We start from the raw sequence: 27,716 nt of genomic DNA, 5'->3' as shown, positions 1-27,716 counted from the left end.
GTAACAAGCCAAAAAAATGGGGTAAGAAAAAATCTTGAAATAAGTTCACTTTTTTCTTAAACACTTATAATTCAAGAAAAAAATGAATAAAGATTTTCTTACCCCTCCTATGATTTTTTTTGTGCTTGTTTTGAGCACAAATTCACTTAAATTGTATATTTTCAGTGTAAAAACAAACTATATATTTTTTTAAGGTTATTTTGCTCATCAAGAAAATGCATCTTGATTTAAGAATTTTTAGATATTTGTATTAAAATCAAGACAAAATTTCAATTTTTGCAGTGTATGTGTGTTTCCTGAGAATCAAACCCACAACTTTTTGTGTATTGTGGAAAAATATGTAAAATATATATATATATATATATATATATATATATATATATATATATATATATATATATATATATATATATATATATATATATATATATATATATATACATAAATATAAATTAAGGGCTTAGATATACGCAAAACAAGTAAGGAATAATTGACAATGGGCCGTTGAATTATAAGAAAATAATGCACTCCCAAGATGGTAATGCGGCATGACGCAAAGCATTATTTTCTAATAATTGAAAGGACCAGAGTCAATTATTCCTCTTATACCATGGATACCACAAACATTGATGTGGTGCCTATTTTTAAGACATTTAAAAGGTTAGAACATTTCTCAACCAATCAGAATAAAGCATTCAACAGGCCCGTGGTATAAGTTTGTATATCTGATGTATTTACCGGCATTTGATTTGATATTACAGCCTGAAATATTACTGTATAATCTGGAATAATACAGTATAAGGGCAAGTGGAGATCAAAAAATACTGTAAAGAAATACTGCCACATCTCACCCGCATCCAAAAGCACCAGATACCCATGTTACGAATCCCAGCCATAGAAGTGAGGACAAAATACATGGTGATGATGGTGATCAAAACATAATCCAGAGGAAATACCTAAAAAGAAAGGAAAATAAGAAATGAATTCTTCTGCCCCCGGAGAGAGACAACAAACCAACAACAGAGGTTTGGTCTATTTCAGCTATTCAACAAGGGCTAAAAAGCTTCGGCTATTCATGTATCCACAACCCACTCACACAATTTTCTGCCTGTATTGTCAACAAAAAGCACTATCAACCATCACAAAGCCTAAAATGAAAACTGCTAAAAGACCAAGATATTGCTGTCTGCTTTGGTCTCTTTTACTGTGTAATGGCATGGATTTTATAGTAAATGATGCAAGTTTCACAAAACACAAAATGCTAGAGGATATTGGCTACACACACACACACGCACGCACGTACACACACGGCATATGTGGTTTACGGGGACAATTCCATAGACGCAATGTATTTTATACTGTACAAACTGTACTATTTATTTATAAAAAATATTTATTCCTACCCCAGTCTCTAACCCCAACCATCACAAAAACCCGTCTTCAATCTATTAAAAAGTACTATTTAGTATGTTTTTTAGCCGTTCAGTTGATGTGTCCCCGAAAACCATGTTTATAGCATAGTAACTATGTCATTATACACTATTCCCCGTAAACCACATATACCAACGGACGCACACCAACAGTGACCCAAACTACTTCCCTACACCATTCAACAACACTTTGCTGAGGTGCTTTTTTGACTATTTTCTACTTTCAATAGAGCCACATGAAGTACACAGGAGAACTGTTTGGAAAGTCAAAGCTAAAAATGTTCCCTTTCGTCTTTTCCTGGAAGTGTTTTTGGCTGAAGTTCAGCTCTTACAAACAGCCATGCATCTTTCTTTGGCAGCTTGTCCTCCACTGAAGTTGAAATGCTTTTTTTAATATCAGCTGACCTTAACTGTTGCTTCGGTATCACGGATGAAATGACATCATGGAGGCACAAACGAGATATGTTTCTGGACGCACGAGCAATAATTTTCCGGGTGTCCACAAGAGCCAGCGCTTTTTATTTTTCTGCAAATTACTTTTCTTTTTCCCGTTTCGCACGTCGTAATTGCTGAAATCAATGGCCCGGTTTCCTGAACAATTTGGTTTAATCAAGCCATCTTAAGCAGAGACTGAAACAAGTGATGGTGTTTTATTCAAGCACATGGAAACTGATCATTCTTCTACTTGAAGAAGATTGAAGGATTAGAAATCACCTCTGAGAAACTAGATGATGAAGAGCTGCTTATTTCCAATGCCTAATTTAGAGGTCATTACATCTAATTTCTTTATGGTACAAGTAGACCATCGCAAAAATATGAACTATGACAGCCCTTAAGAAAATGGTTTTACTATAGTTAAAACAAAAAACATGGCTATTATAGTTAAGCCATTGTTACCAAAAAAATAACCATAAGTTTGCTACAGAAACCATGAATTAACCGATGTTACTCTAGTAAAACCATGGTTTAGCCAATGGTAATCAATATGCCAACAAGAGTTCTTTCTTTCTTTCTTTACTTGCCAGATTCTAAGGCTATAGTCATGGTGAGAATAAAGTCTAATTAAATAAAGTAAGACTAGAAAAAATGTTAAAAAAAACATGGTTGATTTTCATAAGGGAGGATTTTATTAGTTTCATCTGAGGTTAAATTTTGTATTTTGCAGATTGTTGGTGACTGTCAACACTTTTATTCTGCTTTCTGCTTTAAGCATCTAACTACATGTGAATGCATAAACATAAAAAATCAAGAACCTCAACTCAAAATGAATCTCAGTAAGGTCTTGTCTTAAAAACTGTCAAATGGAAATATATGGCACTAATATCTAAAACTGTCACATATCTAAATCAGGGGATTCAAACTCAAGGCCGTTGGGCAAAGTACACTTAAATACACTTTATAATTATTTGTCCTGGGCTTCTACTTTCAAAGCTAGATATTGGTTGAGTTGTTACCCAAAAACCAGCAATAAGATACAACTGGCCCTAAAGATACAACCGGCCCTTTGAGAGCTGATGCTGATGTGGTCCGGGATGAATTGAGTTGGACCCCTGTAATCTAAATGGTGCTGATATTTCCAAGTGGTACAAGAATACCTGTAAATATAATGGATCAATACACTTTGGCATATGTATCATTCCACCAAAAACAGACAAAATACAAAAAGCATGTTTAGTACACTAACAGTGGCCATTTTGAAGAAGCTTAAATTCTAACGAATCCGTTTGTTTTTTCTTCCAACTTCTTATTTTAAAGAGGACATATTATGACTTTTTATGATGTAAAATAAGTCTTTGGTTTCTGCAGAGTGTGTATGTGAAGTTTTAGCTCAAAATACCTCAGAGATAATTTATTATAACATGTTAAAATTGCCACTTTGTATGTGCTGTTTTTGGGTGTGTCATTTAAAATGCAAATGAGCAGATGAAATGCAAACACTGATCACCATAATGGTGAAACTTAATTGTGCTGTCTATATATATATATATATATATATATATAGTAGGGGTGGAACAATACATGTATTCGTTTCGAACCGAATCGGTACGGGGGTCACGGTTCGATGCATGAATTTAAACGGAGAATACACGGTATGAAAATAAAAAAACTTGCGTGCAAAATAATTAATGTAATGCGGAACTACTGTTAGATACGCGGGTTCTTTATGGACAGCTAATCTGTTGCCCCGCTTTAGCTCTGAAGCTCTGATTGGCGCCGATGTAGCCGAGCTCTGCCTATGTATGCGCTCTATCAGAGCCCGTCTACATTCTCTGGCACTCTGCATTGTTTTGTCACATCGACGCCGGTCCAGTCACTGAATGAGCAGCCGACAGCGAGTATGGCAAGTGGTGTTCCACAAGAGTTAGACGCTCCGCCAGCCTCTTTAAGATCGCAAGTTTGGCAAAACTTCAGTTTTCCAGTCAGTTACAGTAGCACAGGCGAGAGAGTGGTGGAAAAGACGAGGACTGTGCGTCGGCAGGTATGTGAGTGGAAATACATCTAATCAGGGCTCTCAAGTCTCACGCATTCACCTTGACACACACGCATTTCAGTCAGTTCAAACGCCACACTTTGTATTTCTCACGCTGAGAAGTAGGAGATAAATTGTCCTGCTATATACAACAGGCATACGCAGGGCAGTTCTGTCGAGTTCAGCTGCTTTCAGTCTTTTAAGCGTGCTCAACTTTACGCAGCGCCATCAGCGTCAGAGTACCGCGAGAAATCTTGCGGAGGAGGCTGATTTCAAATCGCTCTCGCGTTACTCTGACGTCATCCACTTGTCGTTTCTTGCAGCCCCTCGTACACACCTATTAATTCATCCTACAAGCCTATTTTTTTGTTCTTTAGTACATTAATATGAAATAAGGCCAAAATGTAATTTTAAAATGTATTTAGGTAACACTTGTAATACATTTGAACCCATATTTGTATGAAAGATGAGTACAAGATTACTTAAAGAGGTATACATTTTTGAAATACAAAATAGTATGTTAAATGCATTTCAGTTCATATTCATGACATCTGAAAATAACACTGATAAGGACACCTATGTTTTTAAGATTAGCTTAAGTACTAAAAAAATGCCTTCTTCATTTTTGTTTTGCTTTTCCCTCCATTGTACCGAAAGTGAATCGAACCGTGGCGCCTGAACCGAGGTACGAACCGAACCGGGACTCCTATGTACCGTTCCACCCCTAATATATAGTGCAGATTAAGGGGCGGTATTATTATAGTAAGATCCCTTTCTGACATCACAAGGGGAGCCAAATTTCAATGACCTATTTTTCATATGTTTACAGAGAATGATTTACCAAAAGTTACTGGGTTTAAAGAACCACTGGGGACCCAATTATAGCGCTTAAACATTGGAAAAGCCAGATTTCATGATATGTCCCATTTAAAAGAGCAATAAGTAAGGAATAACCAAGTATGTCTAAACTTTTGACTGGTAGTGTGCCATTTGGCCAGCTATAGTAAAATAAATTTCTCATTGCTACTCGTCTCGGTGGAAGCATGCAGCCTCCGGCAAGAAACCCAATCCTTTCCATCTCTTGTCACCAATCCACGCCACACAGATGACAGTATCGCTCGGTTAAATGTTGGTAGTAAAACTAAAGGGATAAAATACTGTGGAGGAAGCGAACAAGGCTTCTTATTTTTGGCATCTGCTCATCCCCAGTCATTACATACAGTAGAGCTGAAGCCAAAAAAACACAATGTGAAAAGAGACCTCCCAGAACAAGGGATAAAAACCAAATACAGATTCAGACCAAACAATCAAAGCAAATGTGAAAACATGAGCAATAAAAAGTTGTTTCTTACCGGTTGCAGTGCCAGTAGCAGCTCATTAAGTGGGTTGGTTAAGTTGGTCCCAAAGATGATAAACCCAGTGCTGATACCAGCTGAATGTAAAGCCTTATCCAAACTGCAACAAAATAAACCAAACGAAAAACATCATTAAGTACAGGAAAAATGCCTTCTGTCACAGAGCAAAGAACAATGAGTCTAAGTGTGAGCTCATTCGATAAAGAAAACTTGACAGACTTCCACAGTTACTTCAACACTACTTCAGAAGTTTCATTTCCGATGTTGACTGTTTACGTGGCCGAGTCATGAGTTTATCAGGATGTACTCTATGTACTGCAGGACAGATATTTGGGGTAAAGTGCTTTTATCCTTGTTGCAATGACATCTGTGTCAAAGTGACATCTGGAACTTACTTGGAAATAAACAAGGTCACGATGAACAGAAGGGCCACCAGGATGAAAAAGACCCCAAGCAAAATCTGAAAGCACATAAAATATAAAGTTAGACCGCTGTTGGCAAGCCTACTAACTAATGGACTACATGAGCAGGACTAGCACTGGTGCCTCTCCAAAGAGATGAATAGTGATGACATAATATAAAAAGGTAGAACTGTAACAAGACAGCAAAACACGAGTCAAGGCTAACCAGGACTGAATATATTTGGCATTAAGGTTTTATTTCTAATGATTACTAATGTAGGTGAAATTTATTTATTATTTATTGTGCCACAAAAAGTAGAGCTGACTTTTAAAAAAATTATAAATTAAAATGAACCATCTGAACAAAACAATGTGTTCAAATAAATTGGACTAAAAGAAAGTGTTTGACAGAGACACACATCATAGGTGAAGCTTCCAGTGCCAAAAAACCGTGACATTCCTGCTACAGTTTGTTGATACTGCAGTTGTTAGACAAAGTAGCTTGTTACAAGAAAAGCAACATTATATTGAAAATAGCCAAACTACTGTCATGCTACTGAAAAATGTCCACAGTAGCATCAATTTCATCACCCTCCCAAAGCTGATTTACTGTACAAACAAATATACACGTCTCCCAAACGTCAAGACAAAGACCAAAACAAACCCCACAACTTGCCAGCGTGACCTTACGTATATTGACGACAAAAGGTCACGTGAGTATTTCTGAGACAAACTCACGCCTCCTCTTTCTTACAAGTTTCGGAAAGTTTTTTCGAACATGGGGACCCGTTACATATCATTGACGCCATATTTCTTTTATAGGCACTTCCTCCGGAAAAGCACGTCCACACGACGATGATGTTCATTATTATTGTTCCTTCGAGTAGAAGTCCCAGGCATCACTGCACGCGACAGCTTTGTTTTATATTAAGACTCAACAATGGCATGAAAGACGAGGTGTTTTTGGATGTAAGGAGAAGAAAGCCTTGTTAAGCTTTCCAAGTAAGCAGCCTTATGGAAACAATGGATACAATCCAAAAAAATAATTTTCAAAAAAAAAATCTTAATATTTTAGTAAAAATATCTAAAATTCTTAAATTAAGATGCTTTTTCTTGATGAGCAAAACTTCCCAAGAAAATAAGTCTAGTTTTTAGACCAAAATATACAATTTAAGTGATTTTATGCAGAAAACAAGCAAAAAACAAATGGGGTAAGCACATTTTTCTTGAATTTAGTGTTTAAGAAAAATGTTCAAGATTTTTTTTGCTTACCCCCTGGCAGATTTTTTTTTTGTGCTTGTTTTATGCACAAAATCACTTAGGTTTTGTATTTTTGGTCTAAAAACTATACTTTCTTGGGTCGTTTTGCTCATCAAGAACAGCATCTTAATTTAAGAATTTTATGATATTTTTACTGAAAACAAGACAAAAATACTAGGCAAGGCAAGGCAAGTTTATTTGCATAGCACATTTCATACACAGAGGTCATTCAAAGTGCTTTACATAGAAATGAGAAAACAATGTATAAGACAAAAAGTATGTAGAAAAAGATCAAAGATAAATGAGAATTTAAAATATCAATTAAAAGAAAATAAATGTGATTTTAATGAAAACAATTTAAATGTGTGAAAAAGAATAAAACAGGAATAAAAGTATAAAATAGTTAAAAATAAGAATAAAAACAAGAGAAATAAAATAATTAAAATAGTGCATATAAAATATAGTGCAATCAGTTCGGACGCAGCATAATGCTCATTCAGTAAATGCATATATAATTTTTTGCAGTGTATATTGTGTTTATCCGGATAGCAGCGAAGTTTTGCGTGTGTGTTTGTTTAATGCTGGATTTCGTTGAAATGGGGCGGTCCCAACCAGGTCATGAGTCACAGGCGGTAAGTAAAATGGCATCAAATGTCATCCTGCTTGATGCCTCGTGCTAGAGCTGATCTATCTTTTAAAAATCTGATAAAACCAAAGACTCTTCTGAGATATGAAGGATGTAATACTATAGATACTCAAGATTATCATGAGATGAGCAGAAACAGCGTGTGTTATGGGAGCTTTAAACACATATGCCGCGATTTCCAACCCAGCCTGAAATAGTTACCAGGAGTCATATGTATGACCTGTTCACAAGCCCTTTAAAATAAGTGATGGACTGAATTGAATTGCATTGAACTTAACAATCAAATAAGAGTCAATGAATGAAGACACAAACACACACAGATTGGCAACCACAAAGCGAAACAAAAGCAATATGCCAGACTGAACGGCTGCCTTTGACTGGCCTCCTGGTGCTTTCGTCTGCTCGACTTGACTTGAGGGAGTAAACAAAACCCTGACGCGTACAGAAATCACTCCAGATTCTCACTAAACAAAAGCAAAAGAGGTGGCAAAAAGATACGACGTGAGGAGAGATAAACAGAAGAGGGACCAGAGACACAGACAAGCAAAACAAATCGAAAGCAGAGCAAGAGTAGGACACATATTTGCTCTGTGTGTGGCATGATTTTATTTTCAACATATTAAAATACGCTCATTATTTACTTGCGATTTAAAGCAAATGATGTCAGCTGCAAGCCAGCGGTTATATGCTTGAGATATTCTGACCCATGGTTCTCTTATACGTCCATCAATGCATCTATCCATGCATTTACAATTACATTTAGGCATTCAGCAGATGCTTTCATTCAAAGCAAGTTACAAATGCGATTCATCTCTATCTATCCATCTATCCATGTATCTACAGTCCATCTATCCATTCATGCATGTGTCCAACCATTCATTCATCCATCTAAATCCATTCATCCATATTAATATGAAATATAAAACTTGGAGATGCTTAATGAGTGGAGCATAGCAGCAATTTAAAATTTAAGCAAAGTTCATTGTGCTATAATAACACATAGAGCAATGTTTAGACAAAGCAATGCTAACATATCTGACTTCTAAGTCACTGTAAAGGCAAATGACATTTGCATTGGACAGATTTTCCTCAAGAACAAAGAGGCAGATTGTGAAGTACATACGTTTGCAAATGAATCTGCCTCCAAGACATAGACGATAACTCATCCAAATCAATGACTGCAAGTTATTAGTGAAGCTTTGTGGTTAAAAACACAGGTGGAGCTATTCTAAAAGTGTATTAGAAATTTATGTCTCAAGCTGTTGCCGTAATAGCAATAATAAATGTTTGCGGTTATAGCTGTAATAACCGTGACAAGCAAAGCTTTAACTTCACAAAAAATAGCACATTAACAATAATAATTGTTGTGATGAGCAATTTAATATTTAACATCCCTTAAGCAACAACACCCAAGGCTTTGATTTGTAGCACAAACACTTCAAGCCTGTCTGCTGTACTGTAAATCCCTTTAGAAAAGTATTGTAGCCCTACATGAAGTAACGTCAGTAAATTTGAAATGTTCATGTGTCCCATCCAGAGATTCATAAACTCAACACCTGGTGCACCTGACAGGAGCCTGCACAACAGTGGAAGATGTTTCCACAAGAGTCTGAATCAGAGATGGCAATTAGTTTGGAAGGGCCCTGGTGCTCCGTCCTCACTGAAGGTTTCCTCGCGTCGCCATGATGAAACTATATTACACATATAAAATGGAGCATTAATGCAGCAAAATGCACGACGCAAGTGTTTTTTGCTAGTTTCAGACCGGTGCAATTATCATTTTCACATTTAGTGTCACATTGTTGAAATAGCAAAAGCATTTGTGGTGTATTGTTGGTGCGTTGCTATTTTGAGGCAACTAAAATAAACTATGCCATTGATGAACAAAAACCTGCTCTAAAGTCTAAAGTCAATGGCGCAATATGTTTTTTTTGTTATTTAAAGAGCGCATTAATATGTAATGTATTAATATGTTAGTAATATTATGTGCCTATAAATGAGATGACCACATGCATTTGATTTTAACATGCATGGACAGCACACAAACATTTAAAAAATTAAATTATTAAAATGTAAAAGATGATTATTGAGTCTTGTGGACATAAATAAGGACAGTTTACAGGATTTTAGAAGGTGTAAAGAGCTGATTAACCTGTAGCCTGGTTAGGAATTGAATGTGTTGCTTTAAACAAATGCAAATATTGCATTTATATTGAATTTTTTCTTTTAAATGCCACCCCATGGATTTATTGTATATGATGAACCACAGGGGCCTGTGGATATGCTGAGATAAGTAATCCTTTAACTTATAGCACTGTCTGAGCCCCGAAACGTTTCGGCTCTGCACACATCTGCACACAAATTCTTTATCTCCTGTTTGTTACAGTTAAAGTATTTTTATAGTACAAACCTTTTCTTGCATATTTGTAAAATTTTTTGAGAATACATTGATCATGTAGGCTATCCATCAATTTACAGCAATTGTCACATCATTTGTTACAGCAAATGACTGAAAGAAAACAACTTTTAAAGAAAACCAAAGGTTTGAATACAAAAATATAACAATTTCAATGCAAATGAAAACAACACAGTTTTTTAACATTGATCATGGTGGACACTAGTGGACTACTTCCTCTGCTTAGTTTTTCCAGTTTACAAATTCCGCCATCTAAATAGGGATTGCACGGGGGCAACTGGCATTTAAAGGGGATGAGAGATGAGACTCTCATTGGTTTATTGCCCATTAAGCCCAAAACACATCCATTACTCATTATGAGAATAGGAACAACCCTTTTAGACTGTGTGCTAGGCGCACAAACAATTTTTCCTGTCATTAAATTTGCAAAAAAAAAAAAGCTGCTACTGTATAAAGTGTAAGGAGGCCTTGTTTGTGATGCAGAGGGGCAGAATCAAAACATTTTTTATTTCTTTACTTTTGTGACATGCAAAATATTTATTTTATATTTTGAAAATTGACTAATCAATAGATTTACTGAATAATTGTGACCCTGTCTCATCATCAAATGAGATTAGGATCATCAAAGTTTCATTTCAGCCTACACTGCAAAAAAATATTTTCAAGAAAAAAGTCTTAGTATTTTTGTCTTGTTTTCCGCAGAAATATCAAAAAATTCTTAAATTAAGATGCTTTTTCTTGATGAGCAAACCGACCCAAGAAAATAAGTCTAGTTTTTAGACCAAATTTTAGATCAAATTTAAGTGATTTTGTGCATAATACAAGCAAAAAAATCTGCCAATGGGGTAAGCATTTTTTTTTCTTGAATTTACTATTTGAGAAAAATGTTCAAGATTTTTTGCTTACCCAATTGGTAGATTTTTTGCTTGTTTTATGCACAAAATCACTTAAATTTGATATTTTTGGTCTTAAAACTAGACTTATTTTCTTAGGCTGTTTTGCGCATCAAGAAAAAGCATCTTAATTTAAGAATTTTTAGATATTTTACTGAAAACAAGACGAAAATACTAAGATTTTTTTTCTTGAAAATCGTTTTTTTTTTTTTTGCAGTGTATTAAATATTATATTTTCACAAAATGTTCTTTACATTTTATGTAGAAAACAGTAAATTACAAAATAATGACTTTAGCTGTGTTTTCACAGACTGGGTCGCAACTGATCTAAAACTTTCTGGTCTCAGGATCACCTACCTCAGAATGAATGCATTTCATAAAGAAAAAAACAGTTCAGGGATCTCGTTTTAAACGTAACTATACAGTATGTCATGCAAAATATGTATCACTTGAATGAGAATACTCAGAAACCTTCACTTTATCCATATCTCAACACACACTGGCATACATTCGCTATCATAGGGATATATATATATATATATATATATATATAATTGCTATAGAGGACTGTTAAGCCCAGCTGGTTTTGCCCATAACCCATTTGCTCTGAGCTAAACAAAACAAAATAGAGCCAATTAACTGCTACACCATCTTAAAGTCCATTACGGGAAATATTTTTTTTAATATTCTTTGAATGATAATGAAAGTCTCTGTGGGTCTCACACTAACCCAGGCTTCATAAACAGGTTTATTTCATTTTATAATTGGGCCGGCGACCACCTGCCATCGGCATCATACCCGGCCTGCTGGGTCTTTGCGTGTGAACCTCCTGATACCGCAGCAACTTCTTTCTCACTGTTTGCTCAGTTAATTTCATCATCGGCCGACAATTAGTTACATGCAAACCACCCCTGTGATAACTATACTGTACGTAACGTATGCAATATAGATTCAATGCAATCGTTATTTAAATCGCAAAGGGAGAAAATATGCGCAATTTAAGCGCTAAGGGTTGCATTTAATCTGCTCAGGGTTCATTAAAATACCTAAGCACCTCCAATACGCCACTTTCAATTTACCAAACAAATTTCATTTGCAGATGAAACGGTAAACACAATAATTAAAATCAATCAAAGTTAATCAATCAATCTGAGAATTTAGGTCAATTAACCTGCTCTCTTAACAGAATCAATCACACCTGCCAGTTTCACATTAGATGGTAATGGAAGTGTGTGCTCGCGTGTTTGAGCAAACGGGTGTGTGTGCGCGATTTGTTAGTATGTTTTGACGGCTGAATTTATCTAAACTCATCAGCAGGGTCTTACACATCTCCAATCGTCCCGTCAGACCACCCATGCACAAGTTAAAAAACCACCCACTCAGAGCGACTGCGGCAATGTGACTCCATTATATAACGGCTCTGACGAGACCACAGAAACGTGTTTAATATCAGTACACGTTGTGTTAGTGACAACAAATGACACTTCTCTGCGGGAAGTGTGAATCTCGCCTGAAAATGGCCGCTGGAGGACTGTCAAAAAAATAAGCAAAAATATAATTTTCTTAAGTGCTATTTCATTTCTTTCATGCCAATCTCACAACAAGAGCTAAAACAAAAATATTGTACAAAAAAAATCTAATGTACTAAAACAAAAATAATACATATAATTCATAATAATAATTAAAGTTCACATATATAAATATAATAATATTTATTTAATTATTATTATATATGTAATATAATATGATGTTTGTTTTTTGGCAGAAACTTATATATTTATTTTGTCTTATATAATAAGTCTTATATAATACCAATTATGCTCAAAACAAAAGAAAAGCCAAAGGAAAAGGAAAAGCAAAAAGGAAAAATGTGTTTGTTAAAAAACTCTTATTATCTTACACAACTTTGATTCTCAAATAATTGATCTTTATTCATAGCTGTTTGTTTGCACAAGTGCAAAATTACGCAATTGTGCTTCAAGAATGTTTAGACTTTGTTATGAGAAAAACTTGGACCTAAATGCTTGGATAAATGTAACACTTACCCTTTGCAGTGCACTACATCAACAATTTGTCAAGTAATCAAATCCATTTACACGAGTCACCCGCACACACTCGTATATTGCTAGAGGCTAAACTCAAAAGCTAAGCTAAGTAAAATAAACCCGGCGCAGACTAAACCATCGTGACCGCATAAATGAGGCGCAGCGACGGTCGGTGAAAGCAGACTGCCAGACGGATCGCTCTCAGTGTGCGTTTCCCTTCAAGCTCTTGTGGGAAAATTAGTAAATCTCAAGCCTAGTTTAGGTATAAATAGAGTCTGGAGTCTATCATTAGAGTGCTCATGTCTTCTGCTAGTGAGCCACTAAAGATGGAAACGAGGAACCCTCCGGTGCAGAGCATGCTGGGAAATGTTGGGAGTGACACCAAATGAGAGAAAGATGATGAGAGTCTTGATGACAGAAAGGAAGAAGAAATGAGAGATTTTATGAGCAATTCAGAGTATTACTAGATTTATATTTCAGTACGATCAGTGTGAAATTAAAGGAAGAGTTCACCAAAAAAGAAATATTCTGTCACTATTTACTCAAACTTAAATACATTTCTTTCTTTCGCTGAACATTTTAAAATATCTTTAAAGTTAGTGGGGTTCAATGTTGTTTTGGACCCTGTTTGCATGTTTGATTTTAAATGCCCGAGCCATGATTTAAAGGCGGAGTCCACGATGTTTGAAAAATGCTTTGGAAAAGGAGACGGGCCGACTACCAAAACACACTTAAAGCCAATCAGCAGTAAGGAGCGTGTCTACTAACCGACATTGCATATTTGTGGGGCGGGTCTATCAACAGAAGGTCCAGATTCTATTGAGGTAGGGGCGTGTTTGTTTAGGTGATTTCAAATATCAACATTGGCTTTCAAACATCGTGGACTCCGCCTTTAATTAAGGCTTTTTATATTTTTCAATACATTGGAGCAGTGGTGAGGCCAGACATTTTAAATGAGTGGACCCTAATGCTCTTCAATTACACAGTTTTACAATATAGTAGTGGTTAAATGGATTACATTACATTTTTTGAGTCATGAATCAAATAATTTTCGGGTCAGCCGGATATAAGCCGGATATAAGGAAAATAAAGAAATAACAAATCAAGAAATGATAAGCACATGGAAATATAAAATATATAAAATATATATCGATTCTGTGTTTGCATGCTTTTTAAAATGCGCGTCTTCGTGTGTGCACTTATGAGTGTGTGTTCATTTGATTATGTGTGTGTCTTAGCGCATAGAAAACAGCTCACTTTAACATCTTGAGCTCAAATAGTTTAAAAGGGCTTGAATGTTTACATTTGTAAGGTTTAGGAACCCATATTTTGTGTCTCTTCAGACTGGGTGTGCCAGCCGTCAATCTGAGTGGGTCAGTGCCACCCTGGGCCTTATGTAGCATCGCCACTGCATTTGTGTCTGGAGTGGAGTCATATTGGACCCATTCATCTTTCATTTGACAAAAAGAGTTGAAAATTGTATTTACTTTTATATAAATATACTTTCAACTTTATTTTGTGCTCTGCAGAAACATAAGTTTGGAACAAATGCAAATGTGGTGACTATATCCCCTGGGTATATTCATTTATATTTCAGACCAAATTTGGCCAGCTTTTTCTCTACCAAGAATTTCAAAAGAGCCAAGGCTTTCAGCTTTGCGTGTCGCCAAGCAACATAGAGATTTGGACAGAGCAACAGGAACTGCCCCTCCCGTCTCAAAGCATTCTCCGGCTACACAACAGGGTTTCCATTAACCACCACACATTCACTTTGTGAAACTTCACTCTGAGCGATACCTGAGCGAGAAAAACTTTGCCCTTTTTCGGAATACCAATTGGCCAATGCTATACAAGACAGGAACTAAATATTGTGTATTGTGCCCACCTTAGACATATCCAAAAGTAAACCGCAGCTAGGGCTGTCACAATGATTAAATAATTGTCTCATCGTGATTGTTTGACCTCATCGCGAGGATTTCCGATCACCGCAATGATTGCACATCTCTCTAAAAAAAACAAGGGGGAGCTGCAGCGCCTGTATAAACGAGACAGTATCAGATTACTTTTAAATATGTGTTATGTGTATTAATATTTACTTCCAGATAAACCTTGCAAAAGACTTCATTTAAATAATCAAAACAATGTGTGGAAATTATTTCATAAACAAATAAAAAATGAGAATTACACATCCAAGCAAAAAACCCCACAATTAATCGTCATAATCGCCAAAGCCCTAATACAAGCAATTAATCGTAATAATCATCACAATTTATTAGACAATTAACCGTCAGCCAAATTTCATAACCGTGACAGCTCTAACACAACATGCACAATATTGCAGCAATAATATTAATTCACATCACTTAAACAGTGACTTTAATTTCGCTAAATATACACTTATTTCAAAATACACAGACGTCACAGGCACGCATTGACTTTTGGGATAGCCAAGGCTGTGAAGGATACATCTATGATTCCTTGGTTTCAGGGGAAATAAAGGCCACATTTGGAAGCTGCATGTGATGGAGCCTTCAAAGCCTTCGTTGGACCTGGTGACATCATTGTGCTTTAAATACAGCCTCGTATAATTTTTTTCATATTACTATGTTTTATATTTTACGTTTAAAATGTGTTAAATGTTCTGATTTATATTTTAAAGATCCTTTTTATAAAGTTACTGTGGTAGAGATCAGTAGTTCCTTCCCCTTTCCTTAAAATATTGCTGAAGAGAGCACTCAGTGCATATACGTTTATGAAAGTGATCAAGTTCACGTGATTTATTTTGTCTTAAACAATAAGTTCGAGTACGACCATACAATTAGGGGGGGCGGTTGCCAGATATCACACGGTTTGTAATGTGGGGGCACTGCCCCCTTATGCCCCCCCTTTGGTGACAGGCGTGTTAAGATTAAATAATTTGCCAAAAGAATAAATGTACATGTAAATGTTCAATTTAGTAGGTATTCAACTTACTAAATTTGTCTTTTTCAGCTGGAACATTAAAAGTCAAATGGTGAAATTATGCATCTAGCAAAACCACAAAACTCCAGTTTGTGCCAAGAAAGTCAAACTAAAAAGTTTTCTTGATGCTCTTATAAGCATTCGTGCTGGCATTCACACAACGTCATAATGTACGCAAGAGTTGCATCAAAGTCACCATGAAAATTAATTTAATTCACACCTCCTCCTTAACACAGTGGCAATACTGGAGAAATTAATTAGGAAACGGATGATTACCAAGATGAAAAAAAATCAAGAAACTATAGAGTATAGATGATAATGAATTGCTACTGCACGAGTTCATTAACATTACATTAAATCTATGCATTTGGCAGATGCTTTAATCCAAAGCAACTAACAGTGCATTCAAGCTATACTTTCTGTATCTCTGGAAATCAAACCTACAACCTTTGCAAAAAATGAGCTACAAGAACACTATAGTATTTATCTAAACTGTTAACCTTGATATTGCTTTAACCCAAATCAATAAGTACAGTACACTTAACCTAAACCTTGAAATATACCCTCCGTTACTCAAGTGTTTTAGTTTAATGCACAATTTGCATGATTCCTCTCATTCAACAAGACATTTTAAGATGAATAAACTTATTTTAGCTCATTTGTTAATTTTAAAACTGCCTTGCAGCATGCATACATTATACTACTACTGTTATATGAGTGTTGTTTTGCTGTTTTTATTTATACATCTGCAGTTATTTTGTTATCATTGATGGTTATTATTTTTGTTGTTGAGCTTATCTTTTAATTTCATGAGATTTGATTACTGTCACAGTCAATGAGATTTGTGTGATAAGTGTTGAGGTCTCTGTCTGATGACTTGAAGTCTTTGATTTGCTTGGTGATACCTTTGCTTTGCAAAGTGGCCCATTTTATAAAGGCAAGATTTATAAAACTATGTTAAAGGGTTTATTTAAGATGTAAAATAAATCTTTAGAGCCCCCAGAGTACGTGAAGTTTTAGCTCAAAATACCCCACATATTATTTATTATAACATGTTAAATCACTGTGTAGGTGTGTGCAAAAATTTGAAATTTTTGGGTGTGTCCTTTTAAATGCAAATGAGCTGATGAAATGCAAACACTGGATCACCATAATGGTGGTTTGTTGAAATTGAAACTTAATAATATTGTTAATTATTTTCTCTCTGCACTAAATGTCAGTGCCGTGGTTGGATAGTGCAGATTAAGGGGTGGTATTATTATAAGATCCCCTTGTGACATCACAAAGGGAGACACATTTCAATGATCTATTTTTCAATGATCACATTCTTGCAGAGAATGGTTTACCAAAACTAAGTTACTGGGTCGATCTTTTTCACATTTTCTAGGCAGATAAAAGCACCGGGGACCCAATTATAGCACTTAAACATAGATAAAGTCCGATTTTCATGTCCCCTTTACATTTCGAAAAATTAAAATAAACTGTTCAACAATCTTAAGTACATTTCACTTAAAGTTACTTGTTTGTTTAACAAAGCAAAATCTAAATGTTTAGGGCAGCGAGTTACCCTATACTTTTACGTTGAATGAGCTTGCAGTCTATATCTCTAGATCAGGGGTCTCCAACACGTCGCTGAAGGTAGCTCGCTCGCGGGTTTATTTATTTTCTGTGGTTATGGCGCATTTGGATGTCTGGTTAGTGTTACAAGCGCCTGTGGTAGTAAAGACTGGGTACGTGTTTGACGTCGCGTTGAGCTGTGTAGACCGGCGTATCATATGACATCAGTTATTTAACATGTATGATTCAAAAACAGACAGATAAGTCCGCGCACCCGCGCCGGACGATCTGCGCAACGCAGTGAAACCCGCGCTGCGGCAACCGGACGATCCGCGCAACGCTGTGAAGCACGCGCCGCGGCAACCGGACGATCTCCGCAATGCTGTGAAGCTCGCGCCGCGGAAACCGGACGATCCGCGCAACGCTGTGAAGCCCGCGCCGGGGCAACCGGACGATCCGCGCAACGCTGTGAAGCCCGCGCCGGGGCAACCGGACGATCCGCGCAACGCTGTGAAGCTCGTGCCGTGGCAACCGGACGATCCGCGCACATCTCGAGTAGAGGCACTATGGTTAAAATGGATGCCGTCATTTTCGGATTCATTTTTGATAAAACGAAAATACAGCCGTCGTCACAGGTTCAATGGGTTATCATCTATTATTTAAACATCAAATGTCAAGAGACACCAGAGAGCCATACGTGACATACATGCACATCCCTATTATGAATCCAAAAGCAGTAAATACTCTATGTTTGGATCATCTTTCTAAATCTGATCTTTAATAATTGATTTTTTTATTCAAAATGTGGTATTTTTGGACGAATCCTACAAGAGGTGATAACAAATTATAAAGACAACATGAAAGTTTTTTTGTTGTTGTAGGATGTGTTCTTTCATTAGATGTATCGTATGTTTATGTTTAAAGAAAAGCATTTTCTGGAAGGTATTACAATTTTGTGAAAAATAAAAAAATGCTTGCACTGGCTGGCAACTTTAAAAAAAAAAATGCTGGCAGGAAGGAGTTCAAATCACAGTGAGTTAATAGACCGGTGTCTATTAACTCACTTATTTAGGTATAACGTGACACAAGTAGCTCTCGACCACTTTTATTTTTTAGAAAGTAGCTCTCCAATGAAAAAAGGTTGGAGACCCCTGCACTAGATAGAGCCACACAGTTCAGATTGTTACTTGCTTGTTTAACAAAGCAAAATCTAAATGTTTAGGGCAGCGAGTTACCCTACACTTTTAAGTTGAATGAGCTTACAGTCTATATCTCTAGATAGAGCCACACAGTTCAGATTGTTGACTTCAGAGGGGAAATAAAAAGTAAAGTGATTTGAAGTGAAATTCAACACACCTTCACAGGGCGAAGGGCAGAGCCCACTTTATTGCAGCAGTTCCTCTCTGCGATCTCCAAGTGACGCCCCCGTCGACGGAGGACCAGAAGTTTGGCTTCCAGATCCTGTAGACTCCTCCTGTCTCTCATAGACAGAGGACGTCCATCTGCACACTGCAGGTAGATATATAATGATACAGTTAAGTGCATTATATCTTCCCTGCTGTCCACCATCCACTGTGACCCAGTCCTAAATAAACTGAGTGGGGCACAACTGATCTGAATTCAGTTCACACATGCACACACAGACCTTGGCTTTGAGCTTGTCTATCTGATGCTCCACCTCCTCCATGTCTTCGGTGTTCTCCAAACGCTCGTACAGGATGCTGCGAGTGCCTTTAATCAGGTTCAGTGGCAGGACGGACATCCCGTAAGCCTGGTGTAGACCGAGAGAGCATTGGAGATCAATTATACACCATTCACAATCATCAAGTAAAGTGCCAACACAATTCCACCAAGAGCCCCAGCGATAGGCCCCTGAGGACCCAGCGGTGCATGTGTAATAATCTGTTAGAGCGATTCATGGGAGTTAAACCTATACATTATGGCACTTGATAAAAAGAGCTTTCTAAATGGTGTCATTCAGTACTCTGCTGAATCCTGTATGTGGTTTTTGTGTGCGGAGGGTGAAGAGAAGATGAAAGTGGAGAAAGTGTGCGTCTGTATGCAGCAACCATTTTGAGATGTGCAGTTTAATACCTGCATTCACAGCTTAACAGTGCCCCCATGTGACAGCACTGGATAAGAGAGCTTCATGAATAGGATATATAACAGGGATTGAAACTTCAAAATGCATTTCACGTTTTTTTTTGGTCTAAACCTCAAGAGGTCAAACTACAGTAGTTAATAAATAAGGTTTTCTTCTCCTTACATCCAAAAACACGCTTCGTTTGTCGAACTATCTTGCTAAAACAAAGTTGTCGCGTGCTGTGCAGTGATACTGGTGACTTCTACTCGACGAAGCATTGCTAATACGCGTGCTTGCTCTCACTTGACGTGCAGGGCAGGCGTGCTTTTCTGGGGGTAAAGGCCCATAAAAGGAATATGGGGTCAATCAGTCGTAACGGATACCCCCATTAGAAAAAAACTTCCTGAAACTTGTAGGAAAAAGGAGGCGTGAGTTTGGCTCAGAAATACTCTGTTACAAGCTCAACTGCTTCTTTGACACTTTGCTTATGTTTAGCATGATGACTACAACTCTTAAACTGTGTTAATAAGTCATAATGCAAGAAATAGCATTTAACCACCCCTTTAAGACATTGGAAAGGTTAAGTTTGCATTTTACAAAGGGATAATGTTTAGGCAGCAGGTTGTTATCTCAGAAATAAGCCCTGACAGTGTGATAAGGACGAAGCAGAGGGTCTTGTATCAGACTGAAGGGTTTATTTCGCGATAACAACCAGCTGACTCTACATTATCCACCTTATTACACAACTATTTACCTCATAAGTAAGGTAAGGAACATTAAACAGTTTATTTGCTTATTTTTTACGAATACAGACCTTCTGCGAGAAAAACACATTTAATTTGGATTTTAAGATAAGACGTTAAAATGTCACAAACACACTATTTGGTTAAATCATTTGTAAATATAATGCCGGATTTGTTATTAAATGACATATTTATATAAAAATGTTGTGTAATATTAAACTATACCTGTCAAAATGATGTGCAGCATTCAGATTACTGTGTTATTAGTTTTGAGCAGTAGTTATATAAAAAGAATGAACCTTGGAATGTCGGGATTGGCCAATCAGAATCAAGCATTTTAGAGAGCCGTGTAATGAAGAAAAATAATTAACACCTGTGGATGATAACCAATCAGAATAAAGCATTCAACAGCCCCGTGGAATAAATTAATATATTGATTAAGGGTGTCACGATTTCGATTTTAAATCGAAATCGATCGAAATTAATTCACAGCTTCGAACTTCGAATTAAAAAATGGGATCGTCGATGCTGCCACGCCCCCATTTCACGTCCGGTCGGCTTGCCAAGCGAGGAAAAAACTCTCAGAGATGCCTTTTAAAAACATCTGTCCAGCGGAACGTGATCATATTTTAAACACGAGGGATGCTACAACTTCTTGAAATGCATATCAATAACAGGATTACCAGTGATCTGACTTTGGACAGAGTGCAGCTCTCTGCACGTGCGCGATAGTGAGGGAGGCGCAAAGATGCAGCGGGTTAACTTATATTTTAAACAAAAGGATAGTTTGCCTCGGCTTGCATGAAACGCATAAAACTGAACAAATACATAAGGATTACTACTTTAGTTTATGTTCAGACTTCAGATGCGCGGATGGACTATTATTTCATCCGCAACCGCATAAAAAACTCATCATCCGTCCACCATCCATGCGCACAAACGTTTCTGACCAGTTTTCAAAACTGCACCCGCCCGCCATCAGCTGACTGGGCGATGCAAGGCACTGCTGATGACAGCCGCGAGACTAGAAACCTCTTGAATATCAGCAGTGAACTCCGTCTTCGATCGGCGCACAGGGACAAAAATAAATAAATAAATAGCCTAAATTAAACGCACGAATTACATAGCCTGCACTGGTGTCATCCTGATTTACCACGTTGTAAAACTTATTCCAGGCAACCCTTTCTGACATTCTATTTCCTTTGTTTTTAATTCTCATTTTTTGAGTTTGCCACGTTCCTCCTTCGCCAGCGTTGATAAGAGCTGTGTCAAAATGCGTCCTAATTTCTCCGCGCTGTTAATGATAGAACAGCCGAGGATATCCCAAACAATTAAAAGCTTTATTAAATAAAAGTGTGTATTTATTAGAAAACTTTTTCTTGTCACTGTTTTAGTATTATAAGTTATGTTTTGTGTTAATATTATTCTGTTTATGTTGCGTATATTTCTAGGTTGATTATTTGATATGCTGTTGAATAGATTAATCTACATCAATGTGTCATATGTTCTAAAATAAATTAATATTTTTCTGCTTACACATTTATTTTAATAAGTCAGAAATGTCTCCGCTGTTTTCTGCTGACAGGCGCGGTGGGCGCTACTGGGGGCGTGTGCAGCAGGTGACGCAAATTGTGGGTCCTCAGAAGGCTAGACCGTCTCATTTCAGTTCTTTTCTTGAACTTCTGAGGCTGCCACTATGAAAGACAGAGATGTCGCATGCTTAGAAGGACAGAGCTAATAACACGCAGTCGATCCGGCACTCGCCCGAATTTAATTAAAATATAATTTTTCGTCACGTCATCCGCCCGATCCATTAAGCCAACCGCGCATAGTCCATGTGCGTGCAAGAAGGAATCCTCTCTCTACAAGCTCTCGCGTTAAGTGAAGCCCACAAACCCCCATGCGAGTTGTGCAATGTGCATGTTAATGTTAAAGTATTATAATAATAATAATAAATAATGGCATATCATTTTTGTCTAAATTATATGCCATATAAAAAATATGTAAAAATCGAGAATCGGATCGAATCGCGACCTTAGAATCGAAAATGTAATCGAATCGAGGAGTTGGAGAATCGTGACACCCCTAATATTGATATATGTTTCATAAATTAAAACACATCTATATCATCATATTTTAACAAAGATATTTTAAAGGTGCAGTGTGTAATTTTAAAAATGATTTAATGACAGAAATGCAATATTATACACATAACTATATTATCAGTGGTGCATAAAAACCTAACATAATGAACTGTTATGTGTGTATTATCTTAGAACGAGATGTTTTTATCTACATATATCGTAGGTCCCCTTACATGAAAGTAATCAGGGCCGCCATGTTTCTACAGTAGCCCTAAACTGAGCGTGTTTTGTCAATACTGTATTTTGTCTTAGACAACAACATGTTTGTCCTGTGGCAGCTACCGTAGCTTCTCTATGTGTTTTAGTGAACGGTGAACTGAGCCGTTGGTTGCAATTCACAATCTCACTGCTAGACGACACAAAAATTTACACACTGCACCTTTAACAAAGCATACAAGTTTTTTTTTTGACAAAAAAAAGGAATTTGTGATTTTAATGCTTAAAAAAAGAAACGTATTGTGTCTTTCCAATTCTCAGAAAGTAACAGAGAAGAAACAAGAAATATCTGAGCACATTGAAACTTGATAAAACCCTGTAGTTGGTCTTCATTCTGAACACTATAAATGAAAGGTTATTTCAACACCCCGTGCCGTTTTCTGCATTAGAAAGCTCGGCTCTTATGCAACACGCAGAGAGTGACCGAGGTCAGAAGCCCACCAGACTTCTAAATATGGGCTTTGTGAACTTTAATTAAAAATGAAAACCATCTTCAATACTCTCCTGGTGGCAAATCAATACAGGCAGAAAATAAAAGAGATGGGGTTGTGCACGCACACACGTTCGCTTGTTTGGCACGGCAAAAAAAAAAAATCCCATGCACTTACACCACGAGGGTTCTGCCATTATCAAAAGCTTTCATATCAGAATGCAGGCAAAAGTCACCGTCACAATTAGATCTTCAGAAGGCGGCTAAAACACTGCTGACCTTTTTATCTCCTCTACCGCAAATTGCTTTTAAATCAGGGAATCTGACGCGCTCGAGCTTAAAACTTGCGGTCGTGAGCGACAAGTGACGTTGCCACGACGGTCGAGGAGGAAAGCCAACCTATTCTTAGCGTCCGCCGTGGGCCTCGTTACCCCACGCTATGAATCACGGGGCTCTAAAGGCCGAACCATGTCCCGAATACCAAGCGCTCCTCATAAAAGAGGAATCTGTCCTACATCCATGGCGTGACGCGCTCCTCTCGCCTCCTCCTTCCCATTCTTCCCTGCCCTCCTCGCCCCTGCAGCCCGTCAAGCATGAGAAAAATAAGAGAGACACTCCAAACAAAAACAGGTGTGTTCTGTGCTGATTGGAAAAGAAGACCTGAGGCAGCAGAGAGAAAAAGAGTATTATAGTTTGAGAGGAAGGGCGAAGAGAGAAAGAGTAAAGGTGGAAAGATGAAGATGAAGGGATTGCGGTTGTCAGCTAGGGAGATAGGAGAAGAGAGGGATGGGGAGGGGGTGAAAATGTGAAGGCGTACGCCCCCTTACACAGGGATGCTTTTGTTCAACAGCCTTGTGCTGGAAAAGTGCGTGAGATGTTTGGAGAGCGCATAAAACTATACATTTCTTGACAGTAATACACTAATAAATGTGCCAAGGTCAAAGAACCGGACAATATTTTAACCATCCTGAGATTACTGGAATCTACTGGGTTTCAATCCAAACATGATGGCAGAAAGGCAAAAGCTATTTTTAAGTTTTAGGTAGGTAACTTCATATGCAAATGAGGAGTTTGTCTAGTCAATGGAGCATACTGTAATTATGCAAAAGAATGAGAGGAAAACATCTTGATGGAGCGAGAAGGAAACCGATATAATGCCATTCACCAAGAAAAGATGCAAAACATGAAAACATCATCAGGCTCACAGCAATAATCAAGTGAGTCTGATAATCAGCGCTTTCACTAAAGGTTACACGCACCATTAAACCATTTAAAGACCAATCCCTTGTACTTTAGTGTCTACGTTGTAATGAGGACAGAGTCGAAGGATATTCTCTTTATGAATTGCTTATACTCAAGCTGCGGACATAAAAGTAAAATGTGTGATTTTTTGAAAGTTTAAATAAGCAGAGACAATTACAAGACAATTTTCCTTTCAAAACATTGCTCTGTTTGTCAACCAATAAATGTTAAAGGTGCATTGTGTAACTTTTAGGAGGACAGAAATGCAATATAATATACATAACTATATTTATTATCAGTGGTGTATAAAGACCTTACATGATGTACTGTATTGAATGAGACATCTACAGTACATACACCGCGAGTCTCCTTACATAAAAGTTGTTAAGCACTTAACAGGCAAACTGATGCGTTTCGCCCCTACGTTGTCTTAAGCCCGGGATACACTGCAGGATTTTTGAAATCCTATAATATCAATTCCCTAACAAACTGTGTGACATGGAGCGTTTAATCGTAGGCAGGGACAGCTGCAACACACGTTAGCACAACGTCATTAGCATGCGCTACTGGTAAAAACGTGAGGTTACGCGCAGATACGCGCAGCAAACACACTGTGGGTTGATTATGCTGAATTTCTAAACTGTCAGAAAACCTACAATAGTTATCTTTGGACGCAAGACCGAGAAAACGTCTGTCTCTGAATCTCTCTCACTGTACAACATAGGACCACCGATTAATCGCCATGATTGTTTTACGATTTCTTCAGCTAAAAATTGTGCAGTGTATCTAAAGCTTTAGATGATGACGTGTTTGTCTTGTGGCAGCTACCATATGCATTTTGAAATTGCGGGGTGAGCTGTTGGTTGCAATTCGCAATCTCACCACTACAACAAACATTTACACACACCACCTTTAGTTCGTAATATCTTTATCAATTTCATTTGGTGACTGTAGTTGCTAAGAAATAATATTTTAATGCATTTGGTTATTCTCAAAGTGACTTAAAGTGGATCGAAGATACATACTTCTATAATTCCACATTAAGGATTCTTTAACTCTTTCCCCGCCATTGACGAGATATCTCGTCAATCAAGAGAAAACGCTTCCCCGCCAATGACGACTATTTCCGTCTTTCCGCAATACCGCTATTATCCACCAGGTGGATATCCATCACTCGGATGGGTATTTAAAATATCTTAACTGGTAAAGCACTGCATTAGAATCACAAGGGTCATGGATTTAATTCCCAGTGAACACAAATACTAATAAAAGCATGAATAACTTGTACAGCACTGTACTGTTAGCTTCAGATAAAACCATCAGCTAAATGCATAAATATAATATAAGCAGATCAAGTTATTGAATATTAAAGATGGCAATGATGTGCTCATCACAATAATTTCCTATAATAAACTCAAACAGTGACTATCCTATAAGGAGGGACAATGGCTATGTTTACATGCACAAAAATTTGTCAATCCAACTGAATTTATTCCAATTGCAGGTTAAGACAATACAGTTTATATGTACCCTAAACACTGCAATCTGATTAAAATGTTTGTTTACATGCACATTCTATTTAATCTCATCCAAACGTTTGCGAAAATGCACAGCCAGGGTTGCCAGAGGCGCTAATCAAAACCAGCCCAAAAGAATTCTATTCACAGCCCAAATACCAATGACTAATAAATGAAATCCTTTCATCTTTAACCTGAAGAAATACATCAACTAGAGGAAACACTAGCCCAAATCTGAACTCTGCCAAAAAACAGAGGACTTGGCAACGCAGAGCACAGCATCTTTTTTGAGTCGACGATTTATCTCTGAATAAATGTACAAAGTCAAAGTTGAGTTGGAGAAAGTTGTTCTTAAGAAATTTTCAGATATAGGCAAAGAAAACACACTTTCAAAAGGCACAATGCTATTTTATTGCTTTATGTTATGTACAGCGCTTGACCCTATTACCTTAATAATGCGTTGCCATTGTCTTGCTATTGCATGTTTCTGTGATGAGAATCATGTTATACGTAATAGAGGTAAATATAACATGTGAAATTAAGCACAATTCTTCTGCGCATGTGCACAAGGTTTTTCTGAATCCAATTGAGAAAATACAATGATTCACACATTTACATGCATACTTTTCTCCTGATGGTCGTATCACAGATCGGCCGTTTCAATATGATTGTAATGCACTCATTGAACCGGGCTGACGCTTACTCAAGACATCAGTAACCGTCAGTCAGTGAACCTGAAACAGATGTATAGAGTCTACAGTAAGCCATGGTCTTCAGCCAGATGGTGTCTCAATGTTTCTTGTGTCCCTTTTGTAGTCTGTAAATTAAATACAAACATGTTACTCTGTTGGAAATTGGGGACTAATTCCATTTGCTGTTGCTTTGTAAATATAGCACTGTCAATTTAGCTCCCTCCAGACAGGTGTGGAGCGCATTATGTTAGGTATGCATCTGTATCTCTTGCAATGTTTAAAACAATAAACCATAATAAACATTCTGGTCCAGGAAATTGATTCCAGCCATACTAATAACACAATCTATACAGCTACACTATGATGTGACACACCTGCTCACCTATTATGCATAGCACCGTGCAGCACCCAATAAATCATGTTTGCTTACTGTTTACATCAAGAACTATACCCTATATCAGGAGATGTATTTTGTATTGATTTAATTCATATAACAGGTGTTCGCTATTAACTCTTGGATGAGGAATCACTAAACTTTCAATATCATCTGTAGGATCACATGCATAGGACCGAGACAGAAAAAAAGATGCAGGGAAAACCACAGTTGAGAAAATCAGATTGGATCGTAGGTGGGGTGTGGATGGAGGTTTATTCTCACCACTCACAGGTCATTTCTGCAGCGTCGCGATTAAATCAGTGGAAATTAATGTGGTCATCCTCTCGCTGGGAATCAGCATCTTTGGTCTGCAGATTTAAGAGTGAGAGAAACCCTCCGGGGCTGAACGCCAGCGTTCGAGCCAGACTTTTAAATCACCTCACCGCGTCTGGCAGCAAAGCTGCCGCGACGGCCCTCGGTCAAACGGACGGATCAAAGAGCCGTGATATACGCTCATTTGCATATGCAAATATTACATTCGCATTAAAAAGTCAGCAGGCCTATAATTTTCATTGCAGCGTCACACCGACGGCAAATTGAGCTTTATATACGGCCTTAACGTCCCCATTAGCCGATGAAAGATGAGGACGTTAGAAGGCACCACGAGTGAAGGTTTGATGTCCAAAACTACTGAAGCGCAGTAACCTGTTCAGACTTGAGAGGTCAGGAACGTCGCTGAGCAGAACGAGGTTCGATCAAGCATATCGCGCACTTTCGCACCTCATAATGTCGAAGGTGATAAAGGCTTCTCGAAACGGCAGGACAAAGAAACATCAAGA

At 37.4% G+C, this 27,716-nt stretch overlaps 1 protein-coding gene across 1 annotated transcript in view; it reads right to left on the bottom strand.

The window, feature by feature from the left end:
• The window catches only part of lmbrd1 (LMBR1 domain containing 1), a 116,473-nt gene that overhangs the window by 25,870 nt on the left and 62,887 nt on the right, over positions 1-27,716 (bottom strand). The window contains exons 8-12 of the mRNA XM_073873602.1: positions 19,080-19,205; positions 18,791-18,943; positions 5,651-5,715; positions 5,253-5,355; positions 852-956 (exon numbers count right to left, since the gene is read on the bottom strand). Coding sequence (XP_073729703.1) covers positions 852-956; positions 5,253-5,355; positions 5,651-5,715; positions 18,791-18,943; positions 19,080-19,205 — 552 coding nt within the window. The remainder of the gene's footprint in view (positions 1-851; positions 957-5,252; positions 5,356-5,650; positions 5,716-18,790; positions 18,944-19,079; positions 19,206-27,716) is intronic.

Source organism: Misgurnus anguillicaudatus, chromosome 11, assembly GCF_027580225.2.
Source record: "Misgurnus anguillicaudatus chromosome 11, ASM2758022v2, whole genome shotgun sequence".
NCBI lineage: Eukaryota > Metazoa > Chordata > Actinopteri > Cypriniformes > Cobitidae > Misgurnus > Misgurnus anguillicaudatus.
Note: the sequence above shows the minus strand (reverse complement) of the source record. Positions and strands in the feature narration are given on the sequence as shown.